A 24,077-nucleotide genomic window follows, 5' to 3' on the forward strand; every position below is an offset into this window, starting at 1 on the left:
ATAAAGTGGCCACTGAGTGTAAACTTGGACGTTCTAATTTCAATGATACCTATACTTATACTTTATACTTTATTGTCGCCAAACAATTGGTACTAGAACGTACAATCATCACAGCGATATTTGATTCTGCGCTTCACACTGATATGGCTGAATAGAGCACGTATCCAACAGGAAATCTAGTTTTATAATCTACAACAGACACACATTTAAAAGAGCATCAATTTAGAGCTAGCTAATAAACAGAAAAATTTCCAATCATAAAATAATACATTTACGAACTATCCTCAAGTTTGAAAGTTATCCTCAAGTTATCTTGACAGAAGCAACTACACTTTAGTCTATCAAGACTTCGTAAGGTATTGCCAGGATATTGTCAACTATAAAATTATTTTGCCTTTCCACTCTTAGGCGCTATTTCATAAACTGAATAAAATAAATCAAGAGATGAAACTATTGTAAATCCAATTTCAAATATTCATCATGAAGATATAGCATATTCTGTAATATTCTAAACCACCCAAAGGTCAAGGGTGCTTCAAAAAAAAACTCCACTTGTTGAAACAATTGCTAATCATATCATCATCATCATCATCATCATCAGGTGCCGTGCCCAGTTTGAGCTTTGACTGCCATGGCCCACACACTCCTGTTTCGGGTCAAGTGGATCAATTCATTGGTATTCATTTCCAGTTCTCTGGCTGCTGTCTCCATCATCATTTGTCTTTGTCTTCTTCTTGCTTTCTTCCCTTCAATCTTTCCCATAATTACCATGCATTCTAACTCCTCTTTCCTAATCACATGTCCAATGAAGTTACGTTGCCTTTTCATGATCTCACACATTACTTCTCTTTTTTTGTTTGCTCTGTTCATGACATCCTCGTTAGATATTCGTTTCATCCATGATATTCTTTGCATCCTCCTCAAAAACCACATTTCTGCTGCTACAATTCGTTTCCTCATGTTACTAGATATTGTCCAACATTCTGAGCCATATAACATAACTGGATAAACATAACATTTCAGTACTCTGAGGTGGGTTGTCATGCCTAGTTTAGTATTGGTCAGTATACTCTTCATTCTCGTAAGGGTGTCTTTTGCCATCCCTATTCTTCTTTTGATGTCCGAGTCGCACCTGCCATCTGATGTCACCCAGCTTCCTAAGTAGCAAAAGTTCTTTACTTGTTTTATGCCTTCCCCATTTATTCTCAGCCTGCAGATAAGATTCTCTTTCTTTCTGGATATCACCATACATTCTGTCTTTTTGCAATTGATAGATAGTCCCATTTTTGCACTTCCTTCAACAATTATATCAATTAAGTTTTGTCGTTCTTCCTCCGTACTTGCAATTAACACAGTGTCATCTGCATATCTAAAACTATTGATATTTTCACCACCAACTTTGATTCCCAAGATGTCTCTTATTTTTTGTAATATTGTTTCACTGTACACATTAAATAAATCAGGGGAGAAAACGCACCCTTGTCTAACGCCTCTCTTGATTTTCATAAACTGACTCACTTCTCTATCTATTCTTACAGCGGCAGTTTGTTCCCAGTACAGATTTCTGATTAGGTGGATGGTCTTTTGAATCTAGATCAAGAGTTTTCTATAATATTTCAAATAACTTATTGTGCTTCACTTTATCAAATGCTTTTGTATAATCAATAAAACAAACAAATTTTTTTGCACTTGAATAGCTCGTTCTGATAGTATCCTTAACATCAATATTGCGTTTCTTATAATTGTATAAACGTATAATTGCTAAATCAAATGGTTGTCCTCTGAATCTAACAAGGAGTATTCTTTCTGATATTGCCCAATGTCCTAAAACATAATATAAGCTAATCATATAGAATCTCATAATTCCTACAGAACAGGAGGTAATTATTTGGGCCATAAATTCTGTGCCATCATGTCACCAGCAGTAGCGGCCTTCTCCCAGGGCTCTTGCACAGCTGTTGATGATGTGTTCCAAGGTCTAACAGGGAGTGATCTTCTTAGTCACTTTTCTTATGATCACAAGATACTGTTGGACATTGGTGGTGTGGAATACTGGAAGTCCAATTCATTGGTTTATTGGCAAATTGCAGGGGCAAATGGTGGATGAGCTGCATGGCGTCAGTCATAGCTAGGACTAAGCCTCAAGCTGCGGAGTTGCCTGTTTGTAGCACCTGGGGGTGGCGACAGAGTTGGCCACTCCACCAGACTGCCAGAGGCAGTGTGGCGCAGTGTCAATGCTGGAGTTGAAGCTGCCCCCCAGTATTCACTCGGCAGGAGACAAGCTGTGTTGTGTTCAACTAGAGACTGCTGCAACATTCATGGACTCCGGGTCTTGGACTATATTTTTTTTGTGTGACTCTATTTTGCTGCTATCTTATACAGTATATGCTTGCAACCTTATTTGTGTTATATGGGCCTTGTGCTGTATATGACTGTTGGTACTGTGTTTGGTACCTTGGCCCCAGATTAACGCTGTTTCATTTGGCTGTATTTGTGGGTGTCCATGTCTGGTTGAATGACAATTGAACTTGAACTTGATACTGAGGCTCAACCAATACCTGTAAGCAGGACTAGTGTTTCATGATGGTATTTTATATTGTTAGCCAAGAGGACAGAGGTCAGCAATAGATCAAATGGAATTAAGCTGCAGATCAGATGGTATCTAAATGAACCGTGGAGCTGACAGAAGGAGTTCAATAACCTTTACCTGTTCATATCTTTTCATAAAGCAGCCTTTGGATTGCCTTCGTCTGCAGCTGACCCAGCACGGGACAAGCTGATTTACCTTCATCTGCTGCTGGCGCAGTGTAAGATGAGGAACTGCTCTGTGCTTGTTCTTGCAGAAACATGGCTCCAGGACAACATCCCTTGCATCACCAATATTATTTTGAGACTGTATGTGCTCTTGTAGCTATATATGCTGTGGGTGATTGTCTGCACTGTGTTTTGCACCTTGCCCCAGAGGAACACTGTTTTGTTTAGCTGTAAACATATATATGGCTGAATGACAATAATTTTGAACTTGAACCTGAACATGAACAGTTTACCTTCCCCACAGCATGACAAGCTAGAATACATAAAACTGAGGAGCTGCATTACCATGTCTAGATGGGGGTGAAAGTGTCACTTGATAAGTTTATGCAGACCATTTGTAACATAAACGTGGACACCAGATATAAGGAAAAATACACAAAATTGTAGTAAAGCATCATAGGAATATAGAAATTACGTGGTTAAGTTACTAAATTGGTATTCAATTTCGACCATTGATCTGGAGGTGTTCAACTCCAACTGATGCAACTGGGGATTTTAAATCCCGTAATTAAATCTGGAATAGAAAAATAGCAACATACACTAAGTGCTAAAGGAATTCAGCAAGCCAGGCAGCAACTACCCTCAGCCTGTTGTGTGCTGGGGCAGCAGGCTGAGGGTAGCAGACACCAACAGAATCAACAAACTCATCAGTAAGGCCAGTGATGTTGTGGGGATGGAACTGGACTCTCTGACAGTGGTGTCTGAAAAGAGGATGCTGTCCAAGTTGCATGCCATCTTGGTCAATGTCTCCCATCCACTACATAATGTACTGGGTGGGCACAGGAGTACATTCAGCCAGAGACTCATCCCACCGAGATGCAGCACTGAGCATCATAGGAAGTCATTCCTGCCTGTGGCCATCAAACTTTACAACTCCTCCCTTGGAGGGTCAGACACCCTGAGCCAATAGGCTGGTCCTGGACTTATTTCCTGGCATAATTTACATATTACTATTTAACTATTTATGGTTCTATTACTACTTATTATTTATGGTGCAATTTCCCCCGGGATCAATAAAGTATGACTATGACTATGACTAACTGTCTTTTTCCCTTCCATAGACGCTATCTGACTTGCTGAGTACCTCCGGCATTTTGTGAGTGTATCTCTAGATTTTCAGCATTGCGGAATCTCTTGTGTGTATGCTATCGGCAATGCAGGCCATGAAATTACTGGATCTTTATGCATATTGGAATACAGTTTTTCCAGATCCATTGATGTGGTTGGCTTTGAAATGACTAAACAAGCCACTCAGATAGGCTGACAAATACCAAAGAGAAGTGACAGAGACATCCATAAGATATAGGAGCAGAATTATGTCTTTTGGTCCATTCACTCTACTCTGCCATTCCATCATGGCTGATTTATTATCCCTCTTAACACCATTCTCTTGCCTTCTCTCAATAACCTTTGATGCCCTTACTAATCAGAAACCTATCAACCTCAGCTTTAAGTCTACACAGTGACTTGGTCTCCACAGCTGTCTGGGGCAATGAATTCCACAGATTCACCACCCCCTGGCTAAAGAAACTCCTCCTGAAATCAGCTCTAAAGCAACGTCCTTCTATTCTGAGGCTGTGCTCTCTAGTTCTGCACTTCCCAACTATAGGAAACCCTCTCTCCATGTCCACTCTATCTAGAGCTTTCAACATTCAAGAGGTTTCAATAAGAACCTCCCTCATTCTTCTAAACTTCAGCAGGTACGTGCCCTGAGCCATCAAACACTCCTCCTATGTTAACCTTTTCATTCCCAGGATCATTCTTGTGAACCTCCTCTGGACCCTCTCCAATGCCACGGCACGTCCTTTCTTAGATAAGTGGTCCAAAACTGCCCACCAAATTCCAAGTGTGGTCTGACCAATGCCTTATAAAGCCTTAGCATTACATCTTTGCTTTTATATTCTAGTCCTCTCAAAATGAATGCTACCATTGCATTTGCCTTCCTTACCACTTGCAGGATTACCTTTAGGGAACCCTACTAGAGGACTCCCAAACCCCTTTGCAACACTGAATTCTGAATTTGCTCCCTGATTAGAATATAGACTGTGCTTTTATTCCGTCTCCCAAAGGGCATGACCATACACGTCCCTACGCTATAATCCATCTGCCACCCATCAACCATATGGTTGGCTCAGAAATGATTGAACAAGCCACTCAGTTCAGCCAACAAATATCAATGAACAATGACAGTGTCATCCACATCGTATGAACAGGTACACTTAAAACAAATTATTTGCACAGATATTAAGAGTTATAATATTTTTGTGACTAGCTTGCTTCAATTCCACTATAGCTTAGATTGTGGCTAAACATTATGCAGAATATACACATGACACCAGCAATGTGAAAGAAACAGTAAACTATGACAATTGGCTACTAATATTGATTATATTAATATTTTATTATTAATTAATAATATGAATAATTACCATTAGAAAGTGATGGTCTTCAGGTTCTGCCCGTAGATATTTGAATATCACATGTTCCATGAACCTCTCCATTAGATCCCAGTCTTCAACTATACCGTGTCGAATGGGCCACTAGAAATTTGAAAAGAAAGCTATCATCTTTATTATCACAAGCAACGGTGGTAGAGGCGGATACGATAGGGTCTTTTAAGAGACATCTAGATAGGTACATGGAGCTTAGTAAAATAGAGGGCTATAGGTAAGCCTAGTAATTTCTAAGGTAGGGACATGTTCAGCACAACTTTGTGGGCCGGCGGGCCTGTATTGTGCTGTAGGTTTTCTATGTTTCTATGTTCTATGTTTCTATCAGGTATAGTTTTCCCATCTGTTGTATGTCCACATTTAACATGAAGCACAACTTTTGTGCAACAATTCTATATTAATTCTACAAGTCTTTGCAACATATACTGAACAGAAATAAAATTAGTTCTCATTGACATACCATGCCATACAAATCAAATAAAAATCTGAATCAGATTTATCATCATTGACAATTATAATACAAATTGAAATATTTTGCAAATGAGCCATGTTACTACAGTTAAGAACTTAGGTAATGCTAAGGATTTATAAGGCATTGGTCAGATGGCACTTGGACAGTTGCGGACCCCTTATGTAAGAAAAGGTGCTGGCATTGGAGAGGATCTAGAGGAGGTTCATGAGAGTGAAAGTGTTAATGTAAGAGGAATATTTGAGAGCTCTGGGCCTGTGCTCGCTGGAGTTTAGAAGAATGAGGGGTTCTCATTGAAACCCATTGGATATTGAAAAGACTTGGATAGAGTGGATATTGAGAGAGATGTTTCCCATAGTGGAGGAGTCTCGGACCAGAGGGCACAGCCTCAGAATAGAAGGACATCCCTTTAGAACAGAAGAAGAGGAATTTCTTTAACGAGAGGGTGATAAATCTGTGGAATCCGACTGTGGAGGCCAAGTCATTGGGTATATTTAAAGCAGAGGTTGATAGCAAGGGTGATTAATCAGGCTGTCAAAGGTTACAGAGAGAAAGGCAGGAAGGTTGGGAGGAATAATAAATCAGCCATGATGGAATGCCTAAAGGGCTAAATGGCTTAATTTGCTCCTTGTCTTACGATCTTAATTATGAATTTTGGGCCATGAAACTGATAAATATATACTATTCAGAGTACAACTACATCACAAAAGAAGGTAGATTGTACAATTTTAACATTTGTGGGTGTGTAAGGCAATTGGAAATATATTCTTCACCCACCAAGAAGGCAACATGAAGAAAAGGAATAGCAATGGCTCAAATCATAATATCAATACGGGTTGAAAGCTTGGTTCACATATATATAGGAGGAAGAAGGAAGACCCAACAGACCTGTCCTTCTTCATCCTATTGTACATGAAGTAAGTTTTCAACCCATATTGCTTCCAAAGGCATAAGGGAAATCTCAAAAAATCTCTTTGTATAATTATACACTGAGGGAATTGAGTCTATAGAGCTACAGAGTGAAAGGTAATCTGTTCATATCACCTGACAGGTTATGCATTTGAAATGGCAGCAAGCAACAGGCTTGGAAAAGTTTCTAAGCTTCCTTCCCTCATGAGACAGGAAGACAAGAGATGAGATTTTTGAATCAGGGTTAGACTTGCTTCTTCAATATTCTAGCACTTTCACCATCCAACTACAGGGACTTAAACATTTTAAATTAGAATCACCTGAATTATTTGGGCCCTGATGTAGGGTCTCAGTCTGAAACGTTGGCTCTTTATTCTTCCCCATAGATGCTGGCTGACCTGCTGAGTTTCTCTAGCATTCTGTGTGTGTTACTCTTTGTGTTTAATTGGCTTATGGATTTCAGGATACCAAGTGATGGCATGAGTGAAATCAGAAGAAGAAGAAGGAAATTTAGACTGTTTCTCCAGGTTCTATTATGGATTAAGAAGATGTTTTCTGAGTGACCTGACATACTGTTTTCTCAAAGCAGCAGATACTGTAAGTAGAGAGCACTGAACAGAGATGTATTTGAGGCTAGAGAAATGACCTTAAGAATGTGTAAGTTACTTAAACAGAAGAATGAAGAACATACCCTACATATGCTAATTTGTGGAGCAGGAGGACTGTAGTAAGGTACAATAATAATAGCTTAATGACCTTGCATAATATACATGAGAATACAAGATAAGCCTCTCCAATACTAAGTGCAAGGTGTTGTGTTTTGTTGGGTAACAACACATTCCTTGGACAAGATCTTTAAAGGGTAGAGAAGCAAAAGAATTCGGAGACCTAAAAATGCATACAAAGCCATGGGTTTCTGTTTGTAAATTTAAAAGGCATCCAAAGGGAAGGAGGCCAAAACAAGAGCAATAAAAAAGCACTATCAAAGACGTCCATGGTTCTGCAAGAGATAATTCATTGTGTTCCATTCCTGAGGCAGGACTAGGACTGTGAGGTTGGTTCAAGAACCTGACAGTTGTAGAGAATTGCCTGTTCCTAGACCGGTGGTGTGGGACTTCAAGCCTCTGTACCTCCCACCCGATGACAGCAGCAAGAAGAGGGCATGCTCTTAAAGGTCGAAATCTTTGATGATAGATAGCTCCTTGAGGCAGCACTTCATGTAGATGCTTTCAGTGGTGGGGAGAACTATGCATGTGATGGACTAGACTGCATCCACTACTCTAGCCAGCCTCTTGTGATCCTGTGAATTGCAACTGCCATACCAGTCCATGATGCCAACTAATCAGGACACTTTCAGTAGTGAATTGGTAGAAGTTTGTTGGAGTACTTGATGGTATTCCAAATCTTCTTAAACATCTAAGGAAGTAGAGAAACCTTCTTTATGATTGCTTCTATGTGCTAGTGCAAGGGCAGTTCATCCAAGAGGTTAACACCAAGGAAGATGCAGAATGTCTCTCACCTCTGAGCCTCCATTGAAAGCTGGCATGTGCCTCCTGACTTCCCCTTTTGGAAGTCAATGGATTGGTTGACGCTGAACTAGAGGTTGTTTTCACAGCAACACTCAACCAAGTGTTTTATCTCACACTTGTAGGGTGGCTCTGCACCACCCATGTTTCAGCTTGTTACAGCACATTCTAGACTTAGGGTGTATAGCAAGATATTAGCTTCAACAATTAACTTCAGCCACCAATCTGTAGACCTGAACATGGACTGTAGATTAAATTTAAATTGCAGCTCTGGACAATAGGTTCCTAGAGCTGTTAATTGAAAAACCAGACAATGTGGATGAACATTTATTTCGGTTGTCTGGAGCATGGGTGCAAGGATGGAGGTGTGTAAGTTATATGTAATTCAAAGAAAGCAATGTAGATACATTGTAAATATAGAATTGACCTTTGATCTTTAGCAAATAAACTATCATGTAATATTGGGTCAAGCAGGCCTCTTCCTCCAAAAGGGTCTCAATTTGATGCCTGCTGCGGCTCACTTTGTCGAATAGAAGAGTACTTCATATCTACCAGCTACATCCCTCCAGTGACTTTGTTCAGTCAACAGTGGTGTCATCATGTAGATGGTGCTTAGCCACACAGTTGTGGGTTTGAAGAGATCAGACCAGGGATCTAGGCAAACAGCTTTGAGGTGCACCTTTGTTAATAGTCAACGAGGAAGAGATGTTGTCAATGATCTGTATTGATTGAGCTGTACCAATGAGTACGTTAAGGATGCAGGTGCAAAGGAAGGTTCAGTACAGAGAGCCAGGTCTTTAAGCTTGACAATAACTTGGAGGGGATGATTATGTTGAACGTTGAGCTGATGAAGGAAGTAATGCCTAACTTGGCTCAGTCCAATTCCTGTTCCCTTTCAACCTTTCTACTCCCAAACTTTCCTTCAGTACTAACTTCCTGTGTGATTCCTGTTGAGACTTTACAAATTCCATGCAGCTACAGAGGCCAATGGCTCATCTTTGGCTGGTGATGGGAGAAAATCCATTTCCGCTATTCTCTCTGAATGCTACGAATAATGTGCTGAGAGCAATACTGAGATGAGATCATCATTATCATGCTCAGTTCATTGACAGTGAGCTACTGAAAACAGTCTGGAATAATGCCCAGTCCCTGCAAAACAGCAATTAGTGCTGTGGTTGAGGATGACTTTCTATATTTAAATGTTCATGCAATCAGGTTCCAGCAAATTCCATTCTCCCTGCCAATGCATTGAAAATTGATCCTGCACAGCCCTTTGGAGAACAGTCTCTAACACAATGAGCATCCATATCAAGCAAACAACAGAATACTCGACCTCCATCCACCCACAAACACAATAAGCATTTTTAGCCACTTCTTCAGAAGCTTTCCCTAGTGGTTCAAATGACCTGCTCCACACATCAGTTGAAATTATTGTAACCATCTACATTGTTAGAATTTTATTTGGCCAGATTATACATGCCTTTATCCAAGCATTCTGTAGAATCCTACAGAGGAATATGAACACTGCATCCAACCCCCCTCAGCTAGGTTGCTAGGTTGGCTAGCATTAGCGAAGTAATCCATTTATTTGAATGGGACTCCTGACCATGAGCAAAAATGTAATTTCAAGTATTTCTATTTAATTAAAACATTTAGCAAAATATATAACATTTTAATTGAACTGAATTTATTAATAAATTTGTTTTAATTGCAAGGTCTATTTAAAAAAATTTAAATGTCCTGATCAGAGAAGCATTTATAAACAGTTTATAAACAATATAAGCAATGATGAGGAGGCAAAAGGTCAGTCGGGCTTTCCAGGGCCAGACACTCAGAATACACGAGCTGTGGCCCAGTTTTTGTTAGTGTACTCTAGTTTGTTGGATATCTCTTGGGTTCCAAGGTCAACTCAGCCACCCCTCTGTTTCTTGAGCAGGTAGCTACTGTGGGTGGCAAATTTGGACAATGGGCTAGTCATAATCCATCCTGAAAGTCTGTGCAGATTTTTCATACTTGCTCTCTGTCACCCTAGCCTCCAGCATTATGGTTACCTAGCACAAGCGGCAAAGGGAAAACATTAAGAGTTCCTTGGGCTGAATCTATTGAAGAGAAGTACATGCTGAGGCAGAAGTGAACTTTTGTTCAATTAGAGCATTTGCACTAAAATTCCTGTTTTAGGAATTGTTTGTAACCTTCCTCCCTCAATTATATTGTTCATATGGCAACAGTACTAATACACTCCAAAATGTGTTCTTGTTATCTGCATTGGGATACAAAGTGATAGGATCATAGGTAACCTCTTTCTTTTCCATTTGAAAGAAAGCAGACCACTATTTGTCAAGTTTCCCTCACATTTTTTTAATATAGCATTAGCTTAATGCTATTACAGTACCAGCAGCCCGGGTTCAATTTCACAGCTGTCTGTAAGAAATTTGTACATTTTCCTTGTGACCGTGTGAGTTTCCTCTGGGTGCTTCGGGTTCCTCCCACATTATAAAGACATACAGGTTAGTAGATTAATTGATCACTATGTGTAGTTGGGCAGCGTGAGCTTGTTGGGCCGGAAGAGACTTGTTTTGTGGTGTATCTCTAAGAAATAAAAGCCATGATGGAATGGTGAAGCTGAATGGCCTAATTCTACTCCAGTGCCTTATGGTTTTATGGCCTAGCCCGGATGGATTACAATAATGACACATGAAATGAAAGAAAATTTGTCCACAAAGGATTTTCTGTCACAGTGATTTGTAGAACATGTTGGCTTACAACTTTTAAAAAATTCAGTAGTTTTAATTTGTCTCCTGCAATGTAATGACAGCAAGGAAAACAGAATGTTTTAATTACCTTGGTGGCATATGTAGGTTTGTCTACAGCTTCATCTCCTATATAAAAGTCTAGGTCATCCACTCCCCGCACTAATCGGCGCTGTGCATGGTCGCCTACTTTGGCTGACTCTTTGATAGCTATACCTGGTGAGATACAATATTCAGGAGGTCAATACGAACCTGCATCCAATCAATTACATCCACTTAAACAGTGTTAATGCATCACTGTTATTGCAATTTGACAGCCTCTTAAAAATCTGACAGTTCAAGGTAACTATGGCAACTGATGTACCCAAGTGCTAGAAGCCAACTATAACATGTTATCATGTTTGTTCAGTCCAGCTGAATAAAGTGAAAATCTATTGAAGGAAGTGTTTTCACTAAAAGGAGCTGGGCGTGTTAAAAGCTGCTTAACTGGACTTGATCTGTAACAATATACCTTAGGTCAAAATTAGCCTTCTTGTGCTAAAGTGAACTTTGGCAACCAAGTACTTCAAAGACTTCGAGATAAATGAAAATTCTTGATATAATGATTTTAAGTTGTAATTAAACACACATAAACTTAAAAAAACACTACCAAAGCAAAATCATTGCATGATATCAGCAGCTAAATGACTAAGGAATTGATTGTGGACTTCAGGAAGGGGAAGTCAAGGAACACACACTGGTCCTCAGTGAGGGGTCAGCAGTGGAGAGGGTGAGCTCCCACAAGATCCTGGGTGTCAACATCTCTGACGGTTTATCCTGGCCCCAACATTTGATGCCATTATGAAGAAAGCATGTCAGTAGCCATAATTCATTAGGAGCTTGAGGAGATTTGGTAATACACTTGCAATTTTCTACAGATGTACCATGGAGAGAATTCTAACCGTCTGGTATACAAGATCGGGAAAAGCTTATCGTAACTTACAGTATTTTTTAATGTAATGCACTGTACTGCTATTGCAAAACAACAGATTTCATACCACATGTATCAGAGATAATAAACCTAATTCTGATTTGCCCCATTGTGATTGAAACTATGCGATTTGCCTCAAACTCTGACCCTGTCCCCACAACCCTCCAAATTCTCTTTGATAATATTGAATTCACTTCTAGTATCCCCTGAGGGAGAGCATCCAAGATCATAACTGTTTGCTGTGTGAAAAGAAAAACCTTAAGGCGCTTCTAATCTTAACTGTACCTTCCGGTTACCCAACCTTTCTGTCAAAGTTCAAAGTTCAAAGTAAATTTATTATCAAAGTTCATATACGTTACCAGATATTAACCCGAGAATAATTTTCTTGCAGACATTCACAGTAGAACATAAAAAACAATCAAATCAATGAAAAACTACACACAAAGAGTGATGAACAACCAATGTAAAAAAGACCATGGATATTGTGTCCTAGTTCTCTGTGATACGCAAGCCAGGGCAGTACGATATGAAGAGCAACCTGTCTCCCATGCAGCATGCAGCAGTGTCACAGGAGTTGCTAGTCAGCATTGAACTCAACTTAGGACTGCCTTAGGGACTCTAGCTTTGGAATTTTCCCTCAGGATTTACTCCCAAAGCCTTCCCCATAAGTGGGCAGTGGAGGTTTGAGACCCAAGTTTTCCTTCTCCTAGCTGAGCTGCCAGCCATGGCTGACATACCCCATCTGCCCAAAGCAACTGGTTTTCATAAATAAATAATACTGAAAACCTGAGTTGTAGAGTCCTTGAAAGCAAGTCCATAGGTTGTGGAGTCAGTTCAGTGTTTATTTTAGGTAAGTGACGTTATCCACACCAATTCAGGGGCCTGATGGTTGAAGGGTAATAACTGTTCCTGAACCTGGTGGCATGGGACTGAAGGCTCCTATACCTCCTTCCCAATGGCTGCACTGAGAAGAGAGCGTGGCCTGGCTGTTGGGGGGTCCTTGAGGATGGATGCTGCTTTCTTGTAGCAGTGCTTCTTGTAGTTGTGCTCGGTGGTGTGGAGGACTTTTCCTGAGATGGACTGGCTGCATCCACCATTTTTTTGTAGGCTTTTCCATTCTTGGGCATTGGTGTTTCCATATCAGGCAGAGTTGCAACCAGTCTGGATCACCATGGATGACTTCTCAATATTGCACTGTCAAAATTAACGCTGACATCAAATACCTTCATCAAAAATTTTCCAAGGTCAGCTTGGAACTTCCACCTCTAGTACAGCACATGTCTGCAGCTTTTCATAAACACCTCTACTATCAGTACAGCACATGTCTGCAGCTTTTTGAAAGCCCTGACAACAGCTTGATAGCGTGGAGACCTGAACTGAAGATATTAGTTGGAGTCTCGTCCATGCATTATAAAGATTCAGCATAACTTTCTTGCTTTTGTACTCTTCACATCCATATAAAGCCATGATGCCGAGACCATACTGCATAGGAGCAGAATTAGGCGATTTGGACCATCGAGTCTCCTCTGCAAGTTGATTATGGCTGATTTATTTTCCCTCTTAACACCATTTTCCTGCCTTCTCGCCTTCACCTTTGACACCACTACTAATCAAGAACCTCTCAATCTCCACTTAAAACATATCCAAAGGCTTGGCCTCACCAGCAGTCTGTGACAATGAATTCCACAGATTCACTACCCTCTGGCCAAAGAAATTCCTCCTCATCTCTGTTCTAAGAGGTCGTCCGCTATTCTGACACTATGACACTATCCCACTATTGGAAACACCCTCTCAACATCCACTCTATTCAGGCCTTTCAATATTCAATAAGTGTCACTGAGATTACCCCCTCATTCTTCTTAACTCCAATGAGTACAGGCCCAGAGCCAACTAATTCCCCTCATATGTTAACTCCTTAATTCCCTGGATCATTCTCATGAACCTCCTCTGGACCCTGTCCAATGCCAGCATCCTTTCTTAGATATTCGGACCTTGTGCTTTTTAGTAATCAACAGCCTTCTCAATTTATCCTACCACCCTCAAAGATTTTTGTGCACATACCTCCATGGATATGGCAGACTGCAAAGTTCCAGGATTTTGAATAGAAAATAGAGGTTGGAGATGGGGAGCTTCTTTTTGGCAAGGACTGGGGACTCAGGATGTCACAGCTAATCTCCTCACTGGTTGCAATGGACTTTGTGATGTTTAGAAGACCATAAGATATAGGATCAGTGTTAGGTCATTTGGCCTATCGAAGTCTGGTGATCCATTTTTCCTCTCAGCCCCAGTCTCCTGCCTTCTCCCCTATCCCTTCATGCCCTGAGCAATCAAGAATCCATCAACTTCTGCCTTAAATACATATAAAGACTTGGTCTCCACGGCTGCCTGAGGCTAAGACTTCCACAGATTACAGTTTATTGGTTTATTAATGTCACATGTCATTTCAGAGGCTTTTTTTTAAAAACAGAGGGTGGTAGGTGCATGGAATTCCCTGCCAGGGGTGATGGTAGAGGCAAATACATTAAGGGTATTGAAGAAACTCTTAGATAGGCATATGAATGATAAAAAAAAATGGTGGGCAATGTAGGAGGGAAAGATAAGATTGATTTTAGGGTAGGTACAACATCATGGGCTGAAGAGTCTGGACTGTGTTGTAATGTTCTACATTCTATGTTAAGGGAAACTAGCTAGTCAACTATTCAGCCGGAATAGGTTCAAAAGACTAATAATGTGTTAAAGAGATAGCAGGGCCAGAAGCTAGAAAAGTTAAAGAAATATCCAGTGTCAGCTCCAGATCAGCAGAGAGTATTATGGGAAGTTTGTCCAATGTAAAGAATATAAATAGCCATGACATTCGTGACAAATGAAACCATTAGTTCCACACATGCATTGATCAAGATAAAAGTGGAGAAGGTGGAGAAGGCAGTACACAACGATCATTTGTTCAGAGAAGCTGGTTCTTAACATATATCATTTCTTGATGAACTTGACCAGCGTAACCACAAGATGTTTAATGTGATCCAGACAAATCTATTGATGGTGTACCGAGCTGTTTATCAACTGAAAGCAATGGCAGGGATATATATAAAAAAAATAGTTTTAAATCAGCTAAAATCTCTCAAACCACTTCACAAGTTTTAGACAACATTTGACACTGTGCCAAGCAGAGACTTCAGGGGAAATGATGATAAGCTTGCTCAAGAGAAAAAGATTTTGAAAAATGCATCTTAAAAGAGGGTACAGAAAGAGAGGACTGCAAAGAGATTTATAGAGGGAGGTCAAGATATTTGGGCCTTTAAAAGGGGGGGTGGAAGAGTACAAGCTAGAATGTGATAGGTGGAGCTAAGTGGGTGAGGGAGGGTGGACGAAGTAAGAAGCTGGGAGGTGATAGGCAGGAAAGGAAAAGGACTGAAGAAAAAGGAATCTGATTGGAGAAAAGAGTGGACCATGGGAGAAAGGGGAGGAGAGGAACCAGAGGGAGGTGGTAAGGAGAAGATAAAGGGTAAGAGGTGAGCCAAAATGGGGAATGGAAAAAGAGAGAAGGGAGAGAGGGAAGAAATAATCGGATGTTAGAGAAATCATTGTTCATGCCATCAGGTCAGAGGCTACCCAGACAGAATATGAGGCGTTGCTCCTCCAACCTGAGAGTGGCTTCATCATGGCCATAGAGGAGGCCACAGGCTGACATATCTCCAGCACCTACAGGTTTTTTATGATCAAGAAGGTAGCCAGCTACAATAAAATTGCCACATGGGCGCCATAGTAGCATAGTGTTTGTGCAATGATAATACTCCGCAGGGCATTGGACATCAGAGTTCAATCCTTGCATCCTCTGTAAGGAGACCCCTCCCCAAGGAATACCTGGGTTTTCTCCGGGTCCTCCGACTTCCTCCCACACTCTAGAGACGTATCCGGTCGGTTAATTGGTTGTTATAAATTGTCCTGTGATTAGATTAGGGTTAAATCAGATTTGCCAGGCATTGCTGGGCAATGCCGCTCAAAGGACTGGAAGAGCCTATTCTGCACTGTATCTCTAAATTAAATAAAACAACAAAACAGAGAACTGGAGGTGAAAAATCAAACTTGAAGGCAATAAACTCGATTGGGTAAGTAACAAGGATTGAGATGTGTTTTGAAATCACAGAGGTGTTAAATGAAATGGACAACTATCACCCAGTAGCACTCACATCTACTGTGATGAAGTGCTTTAAGAATCTGGTCATGGGCTAGAATTAACTCCTGTCTGAGCAAGATTTTGGACCTGCTGTAATTTGCCTACTGCCACAACAGCTCTGCAGATGACCCAATCTCATTGCCTCTCCACTTGGCTGTGGAGCACCTAGACAACAGCAAAACTTATGTCAGGCTGCTGTTTACTGATTACAGCTCAGAGTTCACAACTGTCATCGCCTCAGTCCTATTCAACAAGCTTCAAAACCTGGGACTCTGTAACCCTGTTTGAATCTAGATCATCGACTTCCTTATAGAGATATCAAAGTCAGTGTGGATCACATTGACAATCAACTCAGCAGCACCTCAAGAATGGGTGCTCAGCTCACTGCTCTATGCTCTCTACACTCGTGACTGTGTGGCTAGGTACAGCTCAAATGCCATCCATAAATTCGCCGATGACACAGTGTTGGAGATTTTAGATGGTGACAAGAGTGAGATCGATCGGCTATATGAGTGGTGTTGCAACAGTGTCACACTCACTGTCAGCAAACAAGGAAATGATTGTAGCCTCAGCAAGGTGAAGTCAGGAACACATTCTGCAGTCCTCATCAAGGGGCCTGTGGTGGAAACTGACAGCAGCTTCAAGTTCTTGGGCATCAGCATCTCAGAGGATATATCCTGGGCCCAACACCTTGATGAACTGTCTATGAACTGTTCAACACTACCTCGCTATTCCTCTTTTACACTGTCTATCTTTGTAATGTTCAGTCATTTTTAATATCTTGCACTGTACTGTTGCCACAAAACAGTGAACTTCATGAAACAAGAACAAGAAGCTGTGGATGCTGGAACTATGAAGCAACACATAAAACAGTGGAAGAACTTAGCAAGACAGGCAGCATCTTTGAAAGGAAATAAACAGTCGACGTTTCGGGCCAAAACCTGATTCTGGTTCTAAAATATTTTCCAAGAAACAGGCCATGATTGTTCAGTAGATGGTAAAATAAGAGCTGAGAGTCCGGGACTATAATTCATCTGCATTCACCCATATTTGGATGATTAGATAGCTTCAAAATATCCTGACAGGCAGGATTTATGAGCATTTGGAGAGACATAATCTGATTGGTGATAGTCTGCATGGTTTTGTCAAGGGCAGATCATGCCTTATGAGCCTAATTGAATTATTTGAGGAGGTAACAAAACATAATAATGTAAGTAGAGCAGTGGATGTAGTATGTATAGATGTTAGTAAGGCATTTGATAAGCTTCCCTTATTAAATAGAACGGTGGGTTAGTAAGTTTGCTGATGACACAAAAGTTGGGACGTTGTGGATAGTCTGGAGGTTTGTCAGAGGTTACAGAGGAACATCGATAGGATGCAGAACTGGGCTGACAAGTGGCAAACGGATTTCAATCCAGATAAGTGTGAAGTGGTAGGTCAAATCTGAAGACAGAATATAGAAACCATAGAAAAACTACAGCACAGAAACAGGCCTTTTGGCCTTTCTTGGCTGTGCCAAACCATTTTCTGCCTAGTCCCACTGACCTGCACACAGGCCATATCCCTCCATACACCTCCCATCCATGTATATGTCCAATTTATTCTTAAATGTTAAAAAAGAACCCACATTTACCACCTCGTCTGGCAGCTCATTCCATACTCCCACCACTCTCTGTGTGAAGAAGCCCCTCCTAATGTTCCCTTTAAACTTTTCCCCCTCACCCTTAACCCATGTCCTCTGGTTTTTTTCTCCCTTTGCCTCAGCGGAAAAAGCCTGCTTGCATTCACTCTGTCGATACCCATCATAATTTTATATACCTCTATCAAATCTCCCCTCATTCTTCTACGCTCCAGGGAATAAAGTCCTAACCTATTCAACCTTTCTCTGTAACTGAGTTTCTCAAGTCCCGGCAACATCCTTGTAAACCTTCTCTGCACTCTTTCAACCTTATTTATATCCTTCCTGTAATTTGGTGACCAAAACTGAACACAATACTCCAGATTCGGCCTCACCAATGCCTTATACAACCTCATCATAACATTCCAGCTCTTATACTCAATACTTTGATTAATAAAGGCCAATGTACCAAAAGCTCTCTTTACGACCCTATCTACCTGTGACGCCACTTTTAGGGAATTTTGTATCTGTATTCCCAGATCCCTCTGTTCTACTGCACTCCTCAGTGCTTCCCCAATCCAGGCAACATCCTTGTAAATATCCTCTGCACCCTTGCTATGGTTTCCACATCTTTCCTGTAGTGAGGCGACCAGAACTGAGCACAGTTCTCCAAGTGGGGTCTGACCAGGGCCCTATATAGCTGCAACATTACCTCTTGGCTCCTAAATTCAATTCCACAATTGATGAAAGCCAATACACCGTATGCCTTCTTAACCACAGTCAACCTGCGCAGCTGCTTTGAGTGTCTTATGGACTCGGACCCCAAGATCCCTCTGATCCTCCACACTGCCAAGAGTCTTATCATTAATACTATATTCTGCCATCATATTTGACCTACCAAAATGAACCACTTCACACTTATCTGGGTTGAACTCCATCTGCCACTTCTCAGCCCAGTTTTGCAGCCTATCCCGCTGTAATCTCTGACAGCCCTCCACACTATCCACAACACCTCCAACCTTGTCATCAGCAAACTTACTAACCCATCCCTCCACTTCCTCATCCAGGTCATTTATAAAAATCATGAAGAGTAAAGGTCCCAGAACAGATCCCTGAGGCACACCACTGGTGACCGACCTCCATGCAGAATATGACCCGTCTGCAACCACTCTTTGACTTCTGTGGGCAAGCCAGTTCTGGATCCACAAAGCAATGTCCCCTTGAATCCCATGCCTCCTTATTTTCTCAATAAGCCTTGCAAGGGGTACCTTATCAAATGCCTTGCTGAAATCCATATACTTTGCTGAAATCCATATTATGGTACATATGACCATAATAAACCAATACAAATTCCAGCTTTCCAAAAACTCAGCACTAAACTATGTATATTTGAAATGTCCTCAGCTATTCTTGTTCTGAACAGTTCCCTGACCCTGGAACTTTTCCCCCTCACCTTCTCTATACTGGATGAGAAGAGTGCAGTGAACTCTACTAAAGGTGTGTTACTGTAGTTGCCACATTTGCTTTCTAGTAGGCAACTTCCAAATTATCTGTTATTAAAAGCTAAAAAGGTTCCATTAGGTCACAAATTTTGTTTATCATCTTACACCCTTTCATCTTTATCCAAAATTATTCTTCTTCACTGCTGTTGCAGCCATCAAATAGTCTTTTCCAACCCACTGCACTGAGACATCGTATGTATTTTCCCTGTCTACAGGAACACTGTGCATACTAACAGCAGATGTTCCAAACTCTCTGACAGAATTTATGCACTTGACTTCAGGTACTGAAGCCACACGCTGTGCCAAACAGCTGCTGAAAATTAGATTTATAGATAATTGGGCAGTTTTCCAGGGAAGGTGGGACCTGTTTCGGCTGGACGGTTTACATCTGAACTGGAGGGGGACAATATCTTTGCAGGTAGGTTTGCTAGAGAGGCTCCAGTGGATTTAAACTAGATTCAGGGGGGGAGGGGAACCAGAATGTAGGAACAGATGTAGGGGAGAAGGAAGAAAAAGAAAATAGTAAAGTTGTTTGCACCGTTAGTGATAAACAGAGAGTAAGAGGTGGAAAAATTCTTAAATGCATTTATTTTAATGCTAGGAGCATTATAAGGAAGGTGGATGAGCTTAGAGCATGAATTGATACCTGGAAGTATGATGTGGTAGCTATTAGTGAAACATGGTTGCAGGAGGGGTGTGATTGGCAACTAAATATTCCTGGATTTCGTTGCTTCAGGTGTGATAGAATCAGAGGGACAAGAGGGGGAGGTGTTGCATTGCTTGTCAGAGAAAATATTACAGCGGTGCTCTGGCAGGATAGATTAGAGGGCTCGTCTAGGGAGGCTATTTGGGCGGAATTGAGGAATGGGAAAGGTGTAGTAACACTTATAGGAGTGTATTATAGACCACCTAATGGGGAGCGAGAAGTGGAGGAGCAAATTTGTAAGGAGATAGCAGATATTTGTCGTAAGCACAAGGTTGTGATTGTGGGAGATTTTAATTTTCCACGCATAGACTGGGAAGCCCATACTGTAAAAGGGCTGGATGGTTTAGAGTTTGTAAAGTGTGTGCAAGATAGTTTTTTGCAGCAATACATAGAGGTACAAACTAGGGAAGGGGCAGTGTTGGATCTCCTGTTAGGGAATGAGATAGGTCAGGTGACAGAGGTATGTGTTGGGAAGCACTTCGGGTCCAGTGATCACAATACCATTAGTTTCAATATAATTATGGAGAAGAATAGGTCTGGACCCAGGGTTGAGATTTTTGATTGGAGAAAGGCTAACTTTGAGGAGATGCGAAAGGATTTAGAAGGAGTGGATTGGAACAATTTGTTTTATAGGAAGGATGTAATAGAGAAATGGAGGTCATTTAAAGGTGAAATTTTGAGGGTACAGAATCTTTATGTTCCTGTTAGGTTGAAAGGAAAAGTTAAAAGTTTGAGAGAGCCATGGTTTTCAAGGGATATTGGAAACTTGGTTCGGAAAAAGAGAGATATCTACAATAAATATAGGCAGCATGGAGTAAATGACGTGCTCGAGGAATATAAACAATGTAAAAAGAATCTTAAGAAAGAAATTAGAAAAGCTAAAAGAAGATACGAGGTTGCTTTGGCAAGTAAGGTAAAAATAAATCCAGAGGGTTTCTACAGTTATATTGATAGCAAAAGGATAGTGAGGGATAAAATTGGTCCCTTAGAGAATCAGAGTGGACAGCTAAGTGTGGAACCAAAAGAGACGGGGGAGATTTTGAACAATTTCTTTTCTTTGGTATTCACTAAGGAGAAGGATATCGAATTGTGTAAGGTAAGGGAAACAGATAGGTAAGTTATGGAAACTATGACGATTAAAGAAGAGGAAGTACTGGCACTTTTAAGGAATATAAAAGTGGATAAGTCCCCGGGTCCTGACAGGATATTCCCTAGGACCTTGAGGAAAGTTAGTGTGGAAATAGCAGGGGCTCTGACAGAAATATTTCAAGTGTCATTATAAACCAGGATGGTGCCGGAGGATTGGCGTATTGTTCATGTTGTTCCATTGTTTTAAAAGGGTTCTAAGAGTAAACCTAGCAATTATCGGCCTGGGAGTTTGACGTCAGTGTTGGGTAAGTTGATGGAAAGTATTCTTAGACATGATATATATAATTATCTGGATAGACAGAGTCTGATTAGGAACAGTCAACATGGATTTGTGCATGGAAGGTCATGTCTGACAAATCTATTGAATTTTTTGAAGAGGTTACAAGGAAAGTTGACAAGGCTAATGCGGTGGATGTTGTCTATATGGACTTCAGTAAGGCTTTTAGGAACATAGAAAAATAGAAAATAGGTGCAGGAGTAGGCCATTCGGCCCTTCAAACCTGCACCGCCGTTCAGTATGATCATGGCTGATCATCCAACTCAGAACCCTGTACCTGCCTTCTCTCCATACCCCCTGATCCCTGTAGCCACAAGGGCCATATCTAACTCCCTCTTAAATATAGCCAATGAACTGGCCTCAACTGTTTCCTGTGGCAGAGAATTCCACAGATTCACCACTCTCTGTGTGAAGAAGTTTTTCCTAATCTCGGTCCTAAAAGGCTTCCCCTTTATCCTCAAACTGTGACCCCTCGTTCTGGACTTCCCCAACATCGGGAACAATCTTCCTGCATCTAGCCTGCCCAATCCCGTTAGGCTTTTATACATTTCAATAAGATCCCCACTCAATCTTCTAAATTCCAATCAGTATAAGCCTAGCCGATCCAGTCTTTCATCATATGAAAGTCCTGCCATCCCAGGAATCAATCTGGTGAACCTTCTTTGTACTCCCTCTATGGCAAGAATGTCTTTTCTCAGATTAGGGGACCAAAACTGCACACAATACTCCAGGTGCAGTCTCACCAAGGCCTTGTACAACTGCAGTAGTACCTCCCTGCTCCTGTACTTGAATCCTCTAGCTATGAATGCCAGCATACCATTCGCCTTTTTCACCGCCTGCTGTACCTGCATGTCCACTTTCAATGACCGGTGTACAATGACACCCAGGTCTCGTTGCACCTCCCCTTTTCCTAATCGGCCACCATTCAGATAATAATCTGTTTTCCTGTTCTTGCCACCAAAGTGGATAACCTCACATTTATCCACATTAAATTGCATCTGCCATGAATTTGCCCACTCACCTAACCTATCCAAGTCACCCTGCATCCTCTTAGCATCCTCCTCACTGCTAACACTGCCGCCCAGCTTCATGTCATCCTCAAACTTGGAGATGCTGCATTTAATTCCCTCATCCAAGTCATTAATATATATTGTAAACAACTGGGGTCCCAGCACTGAGCCTTGCAGTACCCCACTAGTCACTGCCTGCCATTCTGAAAAGGTCCCATTTATTCCCACTCTTTGCTTCCTGTCTGCCAACCAATTCTCTATCCACTTCAATACCATACCCCCAATATCATGTGCTTTAAGTTTGCACACTAATCTCCTGTGTGGGACGTTGTCAAAAGCCTTTTGAAAATCCAAATATACCACATCCACTGATTCTCCCCTATCCACTCTGCTAGTTACTTCCTCAAAAAATTCTACAAGATTCGTCAGACATGATTTTCCTTTCACAAATCAATGTGACTTTGTCCGATGATTTCACTGCTTTCCAAATGTGCTGTTATCACATCTTTGATAACTGACTCTAGCATTTTCCCCACCACCGATGTCAGGCTTACCAGTCTATAATTCACTGGTTTCTCTCTCCCTCCTTTTTTAAAAAGCGGGGTTACATTAGCCACCCTCCAATCCTCAGGAACTAATCCAGAATCTAAAGAGTTTTGAAAAATTATCACTAATGCATCCACTATTTCTTGGGCTACTTCCTTAAGCACTCTGGGATGCAGACCATCTGGCCCTGGGGATTTATCTGTCTTTAATTCCTTCAATTTACCTAACACCACTATTATCATGTATTTCCCTCAGTTCCTCCATCTCACTAGACCCCTGGTCCCCTACTATTTCCAGAAAATTATTTACGTCCTCCTTAGTGAAAACGGAACCAAAGTAGTTATTCAATTGGTCTGCTATGTCCTTGTTCCCCATGATCAATTCACCTGTTTCTGACTGTAAGGGACCTACATTTGTCTTAACCAATCTTTTTCTTTTCACACATCTACAAAAGCTTTTACAGTCAGTTTTTATGTTCCCTGCCAGCTTTCTCTCATAATCTTTTTTCCCTTTCCTAATTAAGCCCTTTGACAAGGTTCCACATGGAATGTTAGTTAGGAAGGTTCAATCGTTAGGTATTAATATTGAAATAGTAAAATAGTTTCAGCAGTGGCTGGATGGGAGACGCCAGAGAGTAGTGGTGGATAACTGTTTGTCAGATTGGAGGCCGGTGACTAGTAGTGTGCCTCAGGGATCTGTACTAGGTTCAATGTTGTTTGTCATACACATTAATGATCTGGATGATGGGGTGGTAAATTGGATTAGAAAGTATGCAGATGATATTACGATAGGTGGCATTGTAGATAATGAAGTAGGTTTTCAAAGCTTGCAGAGAGATTTAGGCCAGTTAGAAGAGTGGGCTGAAAGATGGCAGATGGAGTTTAATGCTGATAAATGTGAGGTGCTACATTTTGGTAGGACTAATCAAAATAGGACATACATGGTAAATGGTAGGGCATTGAAGAATACAGTAGAACAGAGGGATCTAGGAATAATGGTGCATAGTACCCTGAAGATGGAATCTCATGTGGATAGGGTGGTGAAGAAAGCTTTTGCTGGCCTTTATAATTCAGAGCATTGAGTATAGGAGTTGGGATGTAATGTTAAAATTGTACAAGGCATTGGTAAGGCCAAATTTGGAGTATTGTGTACAGTTCTGGTCACCAAATTATAGGAAAGATGTCAACAAAATAGAGAGAGTACAGAG

The 24,077-nt window shown here is 41.1% G+C and overlaps 1 protein-coding gene across 4 annotated transcripts in view; it reads right to left on the reverse strand.

Moving 5' to 3' along the window:
• LOC134343662 (actin-related protein 3B) overlaps nt 1-24,077 on the reverse strand; it is a 107,971-nt gene that overhangs the window by 65,839 nt on the left and 18,055 nt on the right. For 2 of the 4 annotated variants that reach the window (XM_063042422.1, XM_063042424.1), the window contains 2 exons: nt 11,010-11,134; nt 5,244-5,354 (listed from right to left, as the gene is read on the reverse strand). In XM_063042422.1, coding sequence (XP_062898492.1) covers nt 5,244-5,354; nt 11,010-11,134 — 236 coding nt within the window. The remainder of the gene's footprint in view (nt 1-5,243; nt 5,355-11,009; nt 11,135-24,077) is intronic. The other 2 variants (XM_063042423.1, XM_063042426.1) reach the window with 1 other exon arrangement.

Source organism: Mobula hypostoma, chromosome 3 (assembly GCF_963921235.1).
Source record: "Mobula hypostoma chromosome 3, sMobHyp1.1, whole genome shotgun sequence".
NCBI lineage: Eukaryota > Metazoa > Chordata > Chondrichthyes > Myliobatiformes > Myliobatidae > Mobula > Mobula hypostoma.